This window comes from Euwallacea similis, chromosome 5 (assembly GCF_039881205.1).
Source record: "Euwallacea similis isolate ESF13 chromosome 5, ESF131.1, whole genome shotgun sequence".
NCBI lineage: Eukaryota > Metazoa > Arthropoda > Insecta > Coleoptera > Curculionidae > Euwallacea > Euwallacea similis.
In genome coordinates this window covers 372127-387352 of record NC_089613.1, presented here as the reverse complement: position 1 = coordinate 387352, position 15226 = coordinate 372127, and the positions used below count along the sequence as shown (strand labels likewise).

At 36.5% G+C, this 15226-nt stretch overlaps 2 protein-coding genes across 4 annotated transcripts; one reads left to right on the top strand and one right to left on the bottom strand.

The window, feature by feature from the left end:
- Positions 1–1375: 1375 nt before the first annotated feature.
- Positions 1376–13141, bottom strand: cindr (CIN85 and CD2AP related). Of its 2 annotated transcripts, none has more exons than XM_066390542.1 (10): positions 12985–13141; positions 12813–12908; positions 12011–12122; positions 11686–11933; positions 10576–10820; positions 10176–10302; positions 9888–10121; positions 8671–8919; positions 4100–4390; positions 1376–3443 (listed from the first exon to the last, which is right to left on the bottom strand). In XM_066390542.1, exons 1-10 carry the CDS (start codon positions 12986–12988, stop codon positions 3025–3027), a joined length of 2025 nt encoding a protein of 674 aa, XP_066246639.1. In that variant the 5' UTR covers positions 12989–13141; the 3' UTR covers positions 1376–3024. The 2 variants fall into 2 exon arrangements, with proteins under 2 accessions (XP_066246639.1, XP_066246640.1); XM_066390543.1 differs by having other exon boundaries at positions 4148–4390.
- Positions 13142–13667: 526 nt separating this feature from the next.
- Positions 13668–15101, top strand: LOC136409199 (leucine-rich melanocyte differentiation-associated protein-like). Of its 2 annotated transcripts, XM_066390561.1 has the most exons (6): positions 13680–13853; positions 14000–14123; positions 14174–14401; positions 14456–14595; positions 14649–14869; positions 14919–15101. In XM_066390561.1, the coding sequence occupies exons 2-6, from the start codon at positions 14001–14003 to the stop codon at positions 14996–14998; spliced, it is 792 nt and encodes a 263-aa protein (XP_066246658.1). In that variant the 5' UTR covers positions 13680–13853; position 14000; the 3' UTR covers positions 14999–15101. The 2 variants fall into 2 exon arrangements, with proteins under 2 accessions (XP_066246659.1, XP_066246658.1); XM_066390562.1 differs by lacking the exon at positions 14000–14123 and having other exon boundaries at positions 13668–13853.
- Positions 15102–15226: the final 125 nt, after the last annotated feature.

Here is a 15226-nt window from a genome sequence, read left to right as displayed (position 1 = left end):
CTTAAACTATTTTATATAAGGCATTTTATATTTTTATCTACTGTGATTATAAAACCTGCAGTTAACGGCGGGTTAACTCTAGTTAACTGTAAATTTATAACTGCAACTATTTCCTTAGTTATTTACTGATTTTAAACTAACAATTATTTGAAATAAAAAAATGTATATACTTGGTTTTGATAAGTTAAGTTGGTTTGATAAGTAAGTTGATAAGTTGGTTAAGATAAGAGTAAGTCTTTACCCGGATACTATATATTTCGCAAATTGTAGGACCTTCTGTTTTTTAAATTAATTTTTTTATTAAAGTTTAGACAAATAGTCATGGAAAAACTTGACTTATCAAAAAAATTCAAAATCCCGGCTTCCTCCATTTCGTCAAAATGGTCTTGTTATGGTGCTAAAAAAGGTAGATCTGAAACAACGATATGTTGATACACTTTCACAAGTCTAATGGTAGTAAATTCACAATCACTAATCTAAATGGTTTTTGGAAAAACGTAAATTTCGGCATTTTGGGGCGTCACTTATGATTGCATGTACAAACTGTGTGATCAACGTTTTAAAGTACTACAATATGAGGACATCAGGTATCTCCAACCTCGATCACTTGCACCTCTCAAAAATATAGTTGGCGAGATGGAAATTGCTTTTATAGGCATTGAACTTTCTATAAGAAATGGCCAGGGTCCCATCTATTTTAGTATATATGTATACAGGGTGATTTCTAAGTTAATATTTTTTTAAAACTGCGTATAGAAATCATTAAAACAAACACCATTTTTAAAAAACTTAAAAATATGAAAGTTACATAAATTTATCCCAAAATGAATCCACGATTCTAACTTAAACAATGTGTTCAAAATTGTCATCTTTAACTTCAACACAACGCTCTGCTCGACGCAACCACTGTTCCTTACGGCCTGTAATAAGGAAATCGGTTTTCCTCTGATTGTTACTGCAGCCTGCTCTATGCGAATAATTAATTCTTCCCGTGTGTTTATAGGTGTCTTGTAAACTAAATTTTTTATAAAACCTCACAGGAAGAAATCGCAAGGGTTGCGGTCTGGTGACCTTTGTGGCTAAGCAAAACACAAAGGAGATAAAAATGTGCAAAAAATAAAAAATTCGTGTGGCAGTCAGCATTTTAAAATTTTGCTCTACCATATCGTTGGATCATTTTTAAATTATTGAACAATGCATTTTACGATAAATTGATGTAACTTTCTTATTTTTAAGTTTTTTTAAAAATGTTATTTGTTTTAATGACTTCTATATACAGTTTAAAAAAGTATCAACTTAGGAATCACCCTGTATTAATCTCTGGTTCTTTTAAGAATTACAATTTATTCAATAAATGTTGAGAAACGAAATTCGGTACTTCAAATAAAATTTATTTCAATATTTTTTTTACAATAGGTACTATAATCAATATGTTCCAACAATAAAGGTAAGTTGTTATGTATATAAGTACTTACAAAGCTTCTTTTTTAAGCTCATATAATAATATGACTCTCGTTATTTGTTAAACGTATTTACAATAAAATATGGAATGTTTTTTCGCGTGATATGACAAAAACTAATACAATCAGGTGCTTAACTTACGTGTTCTTTTCATAAAAGAGAAACTTCGGACTAGGTTGCACTCGATGTTTGGTTCTAAAGTACTCGTATAAAGGGGTTAAGTAAACGCGAAAGCTGCTTAATAACTATAATAAGGTAAGCATCCGTCATATTGTATTCGCTTTGAAAAATTACATATATTAAAATCTTTTTCTTTTGGGCGTATTTTATACAAAATCCTATCACCGTTTTAAAAATACTTCTTGTTTTCTTAAAGGTACCTACTTAAACGCAAATTATGATATTAAATACTAGCTTAGAGCAGGAATAAAGCTTTTTTTTAAATTAACTTTTAGAAGCCCACTTAAGTAAAAAAAAATAGTTTTTTTTTAAATCTATAAACACTATGTTAAAAAAAATATTTGCCCGCTTTTTAATACCTAATAAAGCACTTATTTAAGGAATATGTACACCTAAAAAGGTACAAAAATAGAAAAAAAACAATAAATCAATCCGAAGCGCTTTGTGTTAAAAAAGTAACTAAAACCACTATGAACTAGCGCATATTGTAAACGATCAGACTTACTTATTTACCGTTATGGTAATTGAAAGAAACTTGATTTTTTTTAACGTGGTTCTACATATTTTAGGTCATATATGGCGGTATAGCATAAAAAATATTAACCTATGCTTCAACTTAATCGCTATGTAAGCAGTGCGCAATAATTATTTTGCTCATCCTGTGGGTGACTATCAATGGTTAAGTAAAGTGAAAAATTAATGGTTTAAAACGGTTTAAAGGGGGAAAATGGCAAAGCTGCAATTAATTTTTATTTGGCCGCCATTGGGATCACCAAAAAGAAATGTCACACCTATAATCAACAACAGGGAAGAGTAAGATTATTCCACGAAAATTTGGAGTGATAAGGATCAAACAATGTTGCCAGTTTGTTTTAGCAGAAAAACTGTACGTAACCAATAAGCTTTATAATCTACCTAAAATAAATTAATATAAAAATAGTTCCTAGCCGCTGAAATTATTATATGTACAGGGTGTTTGAAGTTCGACTCACGTCATCGCCAGATATAATACTGCCTATTTCAATAGAAAAAAATACAAAAATTATAAATTTCAACTTTTTTCTCGGCATTTCCAGAATTAATAGGAATTCTTGAGACCTGAAAGATGCATTTTATTGCTCTGAAAATTGCACTTAACTAATACTGCATCTTGAACTGTTTCCGAAATTTCAACAACGTGGTCGGAATTTGACCTGCGAAAAATAGTTTCACATTCAACTTCCGCATTTGATAATCCTCAGTAAGGGGAAATGAATCACGGACACCCTGTATATACCCCTATGGAGTGATAAGCTTACAGTTACCACCGAAATGACAAGACAATTTACATAAAAAAATCACACTGCGCAACAGTCAATGTCATCTTACCACCTACGCTCACGTTCAGACTTGCACGTTGTTGCGCATCACCTTTTCCTGCAAAATCATGCGCAGCTCGCTCTCCATCTTTAGCCGATTCTTCAACTCTTCGATCTGTTGCCCTTGATTACCACACTTGGCCTCCAGTTTCGCTAACCGGTCTAGGACTTCGTTAAACTTAACCGCAGACACCGTTGTTATTTCCTCGGCAATTCTACTATTACTACTACTACTAATGCTGCTGCTACTGGAAACTGTAGTAGTGGCAGTTGACGTGAAGGTGACAGACGACGTGGTGGCTGTGCCGGAATGGACCGTAGAGGTGGTGGTAACTGGTTTTTGAAGTACGACGTTCTCGTATAATTCGGCTCGAGGTTTGGGTGTGGCTCTAAGCAGTTGTGGTTGAGGCAAAAGTTTCCCAAGAACATCCCGGGGAACTGAGCCTGTAGGGAAGATGTAACAACACTGTTAGGGATAATTAATATATTGTAACAAATTGAAGATTTTAGAGAGACATTTGAATTTCAAGAGATGAAATAATGGATTGGGGTGCCAGAAATAAAGTTAATTTAAATACAACGCTCGGTATATTTTTTTATTTTTTGGCTCTACAGGCATGGCCAAGAACGCTGTGTATATTATCCTTTGCATCTCAAATCGACTTTCCTAATAAATGACTGCGCAAAATGAGGATTTTAGCGGGACATTTAAATTTCAAAGTTGAGTTATTATTGAGATGCCTGTAACTCCGTTAATTTAAATACGACCCCCTCAATACTTTTACGATTTTTAGCCTTTTGACGACCAAAACCACTGGTATATTATTTTTTGTGTCTGAAACGGATTTTGATAATTATTGATTCTACAAGTTGATAATTTTACTCAGAAATTTGAAAGTTAAGCGAATGTGCGCCATACGTCTATATTATTATTGTTTTGTTAGTTATTTCTACGAAAAGAACTATTAACTAAGTTAGTTTCTTTAAGCCAAAAATGCTAGCAAAGAAGAATGGTTAATAATAGAAAAACTACCAGTAACTCGAATACCGGTTAATGCAGCAGAGTCCCAGCTTCAGTATTACTATTCGGTGTACCTTACCTAACGAATGTCTATTAACGGACGGCAAAGACGGCACAACGGGCTTACTTTTAACGGGTGGCACCTTGTCAAGCTCATTCGGGGGCGTTTTCTGCGGCTTGGGAATGGGTTTGACCTCCATGGGACTGACTTTCACGTCGGACATCGACTTAGACATATCCGGGACGAGAACTTCGCGTTCTACCGGCGAGTTTTGGCTCGATTTCGACGTTTCGGGCTCTCCTTTCGGGTCCGACAGTTGGCCGGATTTGGGTCTAGCCTCGGGCACCGGAGAAACCGAAGTTCGTTTAGCTGCAAGAATTTAGTAATATAAGCATAGAATAAATCTAATGAAAAAGTAATAGTCGATTATGTAGTAAATGCGGTAAATAGTTTATTACCGCACGCGGGGGAAATTTGCTATCCGAGTCGACGAGATGAGGTTTGCACTTACTCGAGGACGGTCCCTCTCCCTCCTATATCGTAAGTGATATAACTTGTAGTCAACATTAATCATCAGTCATAGTGTTTATCACTTACGAACTTCAGTTTGAAAACACTCCATCTACCACTTAGTTGTTAACTGAAGGCTCTTTCTCCTAAATTGGACACTAAAGAACCGGTCTTTAGGGCCAAATTATTAACGTGCTGTCTGTTAATTTTAACTGCAGGACAATTTACACTGAAAAGTTAAAGTAGCGCCTTAGCATTAGTCAGAATCTTGATTTCTGTGGCAACTAGCTTGATGTTAAAGTTAACAAAATGTCAATAATTTGCTCCTAACGATTACGTTTAATGTAATTTCTTTTAACTTAAAAGGCACAATTGACTGAATATAGTACACTGAGTATGCAAACAAACAAACACCACACAACGCACTGCGGTACCGTTCAGGTAAGTACGAACAGCTTCAATAAATCATAGAAAACGCTCCGTCTAAGTTGTTACGGTGCGCTTTGATGATCTGAATGCGCCCCTTGAGTATTATGAAAAATAATTTAAACCTATAAAAAATACGGGTTAACTGATATACGAAGTTATACATTATAAACAATCAGGGTCAGAACAAGAACTATTTTAATGTAGTCAGACATTGTGGATGCAGTTTTTAAAAACGGAAAGCTTTACAGGCAAAAGTTTAAACGCCTTGAAGACGGCTCAAGCAACCAATAAATGATACCGAACTGAAATCGGCGTAAAATGCGCTTTTGAGACATGAATGGATATACAGAGTGGTTCATTAAGAAGAATCCAAAGTACATTTTGACAGGTGATAGAAAGTGCACCCTACAACATTGACAGTTTCGCACCAAACGCACAATTTGCCTTTATCATGATTGAGATATCTTCACAAAATAAAAAGTTATGAAGCATTTCAAACCGAGTCAGAACAAGAAACTGTATAGGGTGTCTCTAATTGGTTATCCGGATGGGGCCATTTGTGTCATAATTAAAACCTAAGAGCTATTGAAATTGTCTTAAAAAATGAAGAAGAAGTGAGATCAATTTGTCCGCATCCTCCTATATGTATTGACGCAGATCTTCTGTGCGGACAACCAATTTGACTCAACTTGTACATAATACTAAAGGAGTTCCGACATTTTCTAGATTTAATACGGAATGTATATACTTTACCCTTTATCTTTATAATACAGCAAAAAATAAAACACGGTACTTTAATATCCGTAAAAATAATAAACTACAAACAATAAGTGCGAGCGCTTCAATGAGGCTAATTTAAATGTTTTATCTGGAATTTCTATGTAATATCAGTTGGTATCTTTATTGACTTAATTAGTATGTACACTAACAGCGGAGGAATTACAAATATGTATTATTTGTATTAATTCACCTACAAACCGTCCTAGTGGTAAGAATCATCATACTATCCGACTGTTCTTAAAATGTCTTCTTATTCGAGGTTCTTATAATACAGGGTATTTTCCAGAAGTATGACCAAAAATGTTTTTCGTGAAAATTAAATGATTTAGATGGTTTCAAGGTAGGTTTTTGATCACTATGTATGACTAATAAGATAACTAATTTTTTTGTAAAATCACAATTCCCTGCAATAATAGATTTATAACACTTAAAACAACCAGATGGGAGACAATATCCAGGATAATTCAGAACTATGGGATCAAACTTTTAGGGATTATTCAATGCAACAATAGAAGAGATTTGAGTAAAGAATCCATATTTAGAAATGTCTCCTTAAGGCGCTGCGGCCGTACGATGCTTCAAGACAATTATGTGCAAAAATGTATATTTTCCAGTTTTAAATAAATTTTATTAGGTGTACAACTTTGCTTCCGCCGTTTTTGAATAGATGTATGTAGCGGTAAGTAATGATCGAAATAAATAATCCCATGTGGGCATGCAGGAGCCTTGGGCACCTGTTAACATAACCTCATAAAAATATTAGTCTATTTGTGTCTTCATCATAAAGTTATTCGCAATTGAAAATGTCAGTGTACGAGCCAAATTCTCGTCATTTGCGGGAGGTTTTACTTTTCTGCTTTAATATGAAGAAATCTGCTGCTGAGGCTCATCGAATGCTCTCAGATACTTATGGGGAAGCCACTATTAGTGAAAGGACATGTCGTGAGTGGTTTCAGCGCTTCAAGAACGGTGATTTTCACGTCGAAGACCAACATAGCGGTGGAAGAAAGAAGGTTTTCCAAGATGCGAACTTGGAAGCATTACTTGACGAAGACTCGTGTCAAAGTCAACAAGAATTGGCACAATCATTGGGAGTGACTCAACAAACAATCTCAAAACGCCTCAAAGACATGGGAATGATTCAGAAGCAAGGATATTGGGTGCCGTACGAGTTGAAACCAAGAGATATTGACAGGCGTCTGTTCGCTTGTGAACAGTTGCTTGCAAGGCAAAGACGGAAGGGATTTCTGCATCGTATTGTGACTGGGGACGAGAAATGGGTTCATTACGATAATCCCAAACGCAAAAAGACTTGGGGATATCCCGGCCATGCTTCCACGTCGACGGCCAAACCGTCTATTCATGGTTCCAAAATCATGCTCTGTATTTGGTGGGATCAACTCGGCGTAATATATTATGAGCTGTTACAACCAACTGAAACAATCACAGGTGCTCTTTATCGAACCCAATTAATGCGTTTGAGCCGAGCATTGAAAAAGAAACGGCTGCAATACAACGAAAGACATGATAAAGTGATTTTGCAGCACGATAATGCTCGACCCCATGTTGCGCAAGTGGTCAAGAAATACTTGGAAACATTGAAATGGGAAGTCCTACCCCACCCGCCATATTCTCCTGACCTAGCTCCTTCTGATTATCACTTGTTTCGATCCATGGCACATGGGCTAGCTGACCAACACTTCCGGTCTTATGAAGAAGTAAGAAATTGGATAGAATCGTGGATCGCTTCAAAAGATGTCCAATTTTTTCAACACGGGATTCGTATGCTGCCCGAAAGATGGGAGAAAGTAGTGGCCAGCGATGGACAATACTTTGGATCCTAAAGGTATAATTAGTTTTTTACAATAAAATCGCGAAATTCGGAAAAAAAACGGCGGAAGCAAAGTTGTACACCTAATATTTTAATTTGTTTGTACAAAATAACACTACAATAATTGTTCAAAATGTCGTTCTTGAACTTGAATGCACCTGAAGCAAGGGAATTTGGCGGTAAGTAGCCTCATAGAAGAACAACTATTGCTATGGGGTCGAGAGACAACGGAAGGTACAGAACGACAGACTCTGGGTCCAGGCTTCGTAAAGCAACGGTTATACCTAACATGGGGAGAGGCTTCCGTGCAAGAACGCGCGGAGGGTTCAATATTACTCAATTTTACAAGGTTTTTAACTTTGTTATTTTCTAAGTCTAGAAAATATTTGAGGCAGGAGCACCTGGTAAGGATAATGCATAAGGTGACGAAAAAATTGAAGATTCCGAAGCTCAATATGATGAAGATCTTGATAGAGTAGATGGAGCGCGGAACCGAAGTTGAATTTGTAGATGAAACTGGCATCGAAACACATTTTAATTACTCAACAAGGTGAAAGTGAAGAATATTTCTACATAGCAAAACGGAGAGTCTGGTCAAACAAACCCCCTTTCTGGACAAAACGAGAGAAAAGAAGGTTAAAGAAATTCCAAAGAAAAAATAATAGAACACGTTCGGTGAACACGTGCTAATAGAAAAATACAAGGGTAGCATGAAGGATGGAAATTTACAATCAAGCAAATATTACATCACTTCTGTAAGTACTAATAGAAGAGATGATAATTCTGTCGGCCGTAGTTCCAGCAAAGCTATGGCATAACTAAATGGGTATTTAATAGAAGTATTATGGAAATTCCGTGTTGCATTACTGTTTATAAATAAATCATTATCGAATGTTTGCGGCCGGTCGCAGCATAACGACTAAATACTTAAATGTCAATTTCGGCTTAATTTTTTGGTTAAATGTATTATCTACCGGAAGCGGCGATAGGTGAAATACATTTGCTCTCTGTACTTTAATTATGACAGTTTAGTACTTGGTCGAATAATAAAATGGATAATTTGATATGAGGCAACTCTGTGCACATAGTTATAGCCCACCTTGATTCAGCTTCATTTCCTCCAACCAGGGCGCCTTGTGCTTCTCCCACTCCCTCAGCTTGGGCTTGACCTCACCGCCGGCATCCAAATCGGAAGAGTCCAAGTTCTCGCTGCTTGCACTTCCTTCCGACTTGAAACTGTCCTCGGACTTGATGCTGTTCTCCAGTTTGCCGTGATCGGAAGTGCCGTTGGGAAGACCTGAGACCTCCTCGTCATCCTCCTTATAGACACTGGTCGGTAGACGACGTCCTAAAAAACAAAATCATTTCGTGAACGTCTCAAATGTAAAATTATACCCATCAAGGCAGGAAGTTTTGCTTTCAGAAACATCACTTTCACCTTGTCGACTCGACTTGAACAATGAGGCGAGTTAAAGATGCGTATCGCCTACATCTAAAGCATCAATTGCCCGTGCCTGGTCACATACATTAATTAATTTAGGCAGGTGCTAAATTATATTAATGTAGTGACATAATTGCACGCAGCGTTTATAAATGATTCACCGCAGTAAGTCCAAACAATATGCATCACCTTGTGATTTAATTATTAAATTTATTTTTTAGTTGTGAGAGGTAGAAGTGATGAACATCGTAGTGTTTTGATGAGGCGTTGAATTTTCTTTGAAAGTATTAAAAGATGCACGTTTCGCTATTTGTTGTTCCATCTCAAAGTCACAGTGAGTTAATGAGTTGGAAAAAAACAAAATTTGGTGCATGCATTAAAAAAATTAGGCGTTCATTATTATAACTATGTCCCCTCTGATACCATGCCCCTGCAATTCACTGTCATCCGACATACAACGTGGTCTTCCCGACAAGAGACCAGTAAAATGGGTTTAAATACGGCATGTCTGTTGATAAATTACTCTAATTGTTTATAGGTGGAGGCTGAAGCTTTTTGATATTTTAAGTCAATTTAATAGATCAATTTAAGTGACATATTTCTTAGATAAAGGCTACTCAAAACCCGAAGCAAAGATCGATTGACCAAGTAAAATAACAGGTTATGAGCCCAGTGCGCGTATAATGGTATCAGTAAATAGCGTCTAAGGGCTACCAAATCAATATACTGGCAACTTTACCCAGAAGATAATTTCCACGGAAGCCACGAAACTCACCAATATTTCTGTTTTTATTTATACTTTTCCATGGATTACTCTCTAGGTAAAGTTAACAGTACTTTTATCTATTGCCCCTTAAAGTAGGAGAAATTCTTACCAGGAGCTCTGGCCCTATTGGCTCGAACATCATTCAGTAAGGGCTCGCGCTTCACTTGCTCGAAAGTACTCGCTTGCGCCTCCGTAGAAACATTGTTTTCCTTGCTCGACTCAGCTTTGGGTTTACTGCCAGTAGCTCCGTCCACTGCGTCCGCTATTTTGTCTTTTATTTTCGAGAAGATGCCAACGCCCGACCCCGAGGGCGACTTCTTCAGGGATATGACGGGCTTTTTACCTTTTTTAACATATACAGAACGTTATATAATAACGGTGCAAACGCCTTACTTACCTGGCAGTGGAGGTGTACTTTTTGTTTCCGGTGGCTTCGCCGGAGCATTTTTCAAAGATTTTAGCTGCGAGACGCCAGCACCCCGCTGTTTTATGGCACTAGTATCGGCAGACGGTTTACTCTCAACCTAACAATAAATTCTCTTAAAAAATCTACCTTTCAAAAATAGAAACTTAAACATCAACACTGAAGGAAATAAAAGGCACTTTCTTGCAGAGAAATGTTGATGCGTATCTTATTCGATTTACTATCAATAGTGTTTTATAAAAAATAAGCAAGAAAAGAAAATACTTTTGCTCCTTAGGTAGCAAAAATTTTTTTCTTCTCAAAGACTAAAGATGTCGTTTTCTTTCTACAAATTAGTGATAAAAGAAGTCGTAGGAAAAATTAGTTTTCCCACCTTATTACTGGGCGAAGTATCCCCTTTTTGATGGGTTCTCGCTTTGTCGATACTGTTGGACGACGGCTGTACCAATTCGACGAAATTATCAGGGAACCAACCGACTTTTCCATTTAGTTCACCTTTCCACCAACCAGGATCGCCACCATCCGTGGACAAAACCGTTATTAAGTCGTTTTCTAATAAATTCAGTTCATCGGTGTTTTGTGCGTCGTAGGAAAAACGGGCTCTGCACTGCTGTTTAACTGAAAAAGAGCAATATACAGAGGCATTCAATATTGTTGAAGCTGCTAAATGTTATTAACATTTATGGGAAATTAGAGCATCCAAAAAGTGCGCACAACTCAATTATTCATTTTATTTTTAAGTCTTTAAGTTCAAACTACTTTATAGACATGCATTATAGATTTTACAATTTATAAATTATGGGTGACTGGACTACAGGATAACTGTTTAATTGGTTTCATAAACTGCCTAAAATCTGAATAATTCAAATTATGAATGGGATATCAGGACCAGTAGAAAAGTCTTTAATGCTGTAAATCGTAGAGAACAATTATTTTTAAGTTGAATCATTAATTCATAATTCATTTAAAAAAGAGTTTCTAAGCAAATTCTATTTTTAAACCAGTTGTGTTACGAAACGAACAGGAGTTCAATTTTGGAAATTTAAACAGGCTTATCCTGTATTAGGAAGATATCCAAATTTCTAAGTTTTATGTGGAACCTACTGCAGAATTTGTCATGAGTAACTGATGTATTTTGAGGATATTTGAATATAAAATTAATGGGGCATGTCTCTGTAAAGTGATTAAACTTATTAGTGTATTTTCATTATCTGTGACTCATAGGTTAGTTTCTCTTTGCTTTAGTCAATCATTATCATATGAGGCAGAATAATTAATTTGCCATTACAAATCAATAACATTTTCAGAAAAAAACTCAAGATCTTATAAATTTTACTACTGAAATTTAATTAAACAAATTCCACATACATTATCACTAAACTGATAAGATAAAAACAACAAATTGGATGTTTAACATCTAAGGTTGTACACAACTTTTAAAAACAGTGTTTCTTGGTTTAAAATTCATTAAAAACTAACTTACCAGGTTTGGCAGGTAATGCTGGAACTACCTCCTTTGCAGGTTCTTTCCTAGAGGTGGGTTTGGGAACTATAGGAGATTGAATTTCCTCCACAAAATTGCAGGGAAAAACACCCTGCTTGCCATTCAATAACCCCCGCCACCAGCCCTCCTCTTCCTCCCCAACTACAGTTATAATATCTCCAGTTTTTAGAGTCAGCTCATCTTCTTGATCTTGGCGATAGCTGAACACTGCTCTGCATTGCCTAATTCTTAAGTTAATTATTACCAATGAGGAATTAAAGTTGCTGGAAAATACATAGTGATGTTAGTCATTAATAATGGGTACCTTGTAGCTTCTTTTGGATGTCTCAATGTGACCCCATCTGTGCTCAGTACTTTTACAAAATTATCGGGAAAATATCCAGTTTTTCCACTTAAAGTGCCCTCCCACCATCCCCCTAGAAAGTATATCAGTATTTTGTATTGAAGATAAACTTAATATGATTTAAAGCAAGAACTAATTTGACCTTTTACATCAAAGCATCATAAAAAAATTGTAATATTACTTCTATTGACCCAATTCAAGTGATGGCAGAAATGAGCAGTTTCAGATTGAACAAGGATTGGGTAAAATATGAGCATTGTGAATTGCTGCAGTTAATGGCTGTGTGTGTGAAACTATACCTTTTTGTAGTTTATAAAGGTTTACAAATTTAGGTAGGTTCCTGCTCCATTAATTCCAGATTACCTAGTACAAATATTAGTAAACCAAAAATAATCAGTGAGATTTATGTAATGAAATAACCCTCGGTTTAATTGATATAGATCAATGTCAATAGAATAGGAATTGCTAAATCTTTGATAAAGCTCATACACAAGAATCTTCAAAAAATCTCATAAATGCAAGAGTAAATACTACTAAAATCTGGACTAAAAACATAATTATGATACAGGTGAAATGCTCTTCCATAGCTGCTCTATTTGCAGTGATTTAAGCTGGAATTCGCCAAAAGCTAATCCCCTTGAAAATTACTTGCATACAATTTGTTTTTACTATATGGCAACTGGTGGGAAGATCCACAAACATTATTGCTGCTGAAGTTACTAACTGAATCTTTGCAGGAGGGTACTAACAGAAACAAACTTACCAGCCTGTTGGACCACATTCTTAATAATATCCCCCTTTTTTAAAGTGAGCTCATCGGGCTGCTGGGCACTGTAGTCGTATTCTACTTCTACTTCCACTGGAAAACAGGAATTTCTCACTTTAGCGGCCATAGAAAGGGGCCCACGGCGCGGGCCTAAAGCAACTGTACCTACCCATGGTATTTTTCACATAATACAACCTTTCATATGGTCATTTTCGGGGTGTTTATGTAAATAAACACACAACCCAACCCAGAAATGATATCACAATAAATTTTTATTATTTACAACCTCTTTTTGGCAGGAATCGTGACAGCTTGACGTCAAGACGTATGCTGATTTTGACAGAGTGGCTGTGAAAAGTCAAGAAAAGGAGCGTTCGATTAATAAATACAGATGGCGCTTTATGGGTTGTGTGCAGTTGTGACGAAAATGTCAACAACTACTCGGGAGAATGTAGATAATTAGATAGTACTTAAAAAAAACTTTAAAAAACTAATTTGAAACGGTTTTTTTATCTTTTCACTAATACGGAGTTTGGTAATGCATTTTTCATGCTTAAGTCTTTCACACGCCATAAAAATAATTTTTGATTTATCTTTTTGTAAATAAAACGTCTTCAAACTGCACAAAAAAGCCTACTATAGGGCACTTCGATGAAAACCAATTCTTCATCTTAAGCCCTGGGAAGGCCTAGAAGGAAAATCATAATTCTTTTTTCAAAAGAATCGACAAACATTGCAAATGTATGAACTAAAACACTCCAATGTAGCAATCGCCATTCTTGTGCAGTCAAAAAACTGTGTTGCATAGAAGGCCCATGATAACTGATACCGCGGTATCTTTAACAAAATAATTAAAATATGCTACTGTGGCTATTTCTGAGCAGAGAAACCTTACAAGAAACACTATGTTTCGATAGTAATAACTGCATTATAACACAAGCGTTTGATTAAAAAGCTGTTTCTCAAAATTATGATATGATTGAGGTTGATGAACATATTGATATGTCCCCCAGTACAGTGACTTTTGTCGAGGGCAAGGTGAGTTACCTTCATTTTAACTCATTCATCAAGAAACCTTAGAACCATCCTTAATTTCTCCTTGAAATTCACGTTACCTAACTAGTATAGATACGAAATTACCGACTTCCGAGATGTGCTTGTCCAGTTTTAAATATACATTTTAGTATGATGAGGTCTGTGTTCTACCATTCTCTAGTCCTAGAAACAACCTCAGGGAACACGTCTCAAAGGTCGCACTTAGTGCGAGAAATCCATCATTATGACTCCAAGAAAAAAGTGTTTGATAAGGTGCTGCAGCCGCATTGAGCAGCATAAATAATTAAAATAAAACTTTTCAGTTGTGCTATTGCGGTCAGTCCTGCACCCGCATTCCTGAAACCTTGATCAAGCTCTATGGCTCCAAGGTCCAGAGCCTTGACCTCAGCTACAACGATATAATAACTTTAAAGGGCCTGGAACACTTTTCGGACCTCAAAGAATTAATCTTGGATAACAACAAAATTGGAGATTCTTTGCAGCTACCTGGCTTACCTAAACTGCACACTTTATCCTTGAACAAGAACCAAGTGGGTCTTACTAGTCCGATGGAAATTTTAATGCATTATTAAGTTTTTGAACAGATTTGCGCATTGGAGCCTCTGCTCAAGCAGATCAAAGAGCGTCTACCCTCTTTGACTTACCTGAGTCTGCTGGGTAATGAGGCCTGTCCGAACCAACTATCTAATAAAGATAATGATGAGGAGGATTACCAGAGGTATAGGTAAGTCCATCAATAAATTTCTAAAGAAAATGCTAAAATTTCTCTTCCACCAGACACTATGTGATCCACCGTCTGCCGCAACTCAAGTTCCTGGATGCAAATATTGTGAAGGAGGAGGAGAGAGTTGAGGCCAGGAACAGGGGGATGTTCATGAACATCGTTTCTCCCGCTTTATTAGATGGAAGCGTTGACGTTAATATAAATTTGAACATATCTGGTAATCTCAAGTACAGTCCATTGCCGAAGGCCCTGAGGAGCCCTGAGGACTATAAAGGTAGCAGGTGTTGATCTCATGAGTACTGTTTGAGCACTGCGGATTTTAGGGGCCTACGGCAAGTGTAGGTATCGGTACAGCGGCAAGCATTCCGAAGGAAACAGATTCATTTCAAATAGTGACTTATAAGGGTTTTCTTATGGAGAAGAATTGAGATGCAGGGCGAAAGAAACCATTATTACGTCTTAAGTTATGAGTATCTAATAAAGAAAAGTACATTTGCAATTAATCTTATATTTGCTAAAATTAAGGAAACTGGTCACCACGAGACTATTCCAACGGCTTTCTCAGGAGCTTTCGGCGATGTGCTACGTGATAACTACGTATAATTGATACACGAGTACAGGCGCTGACTCG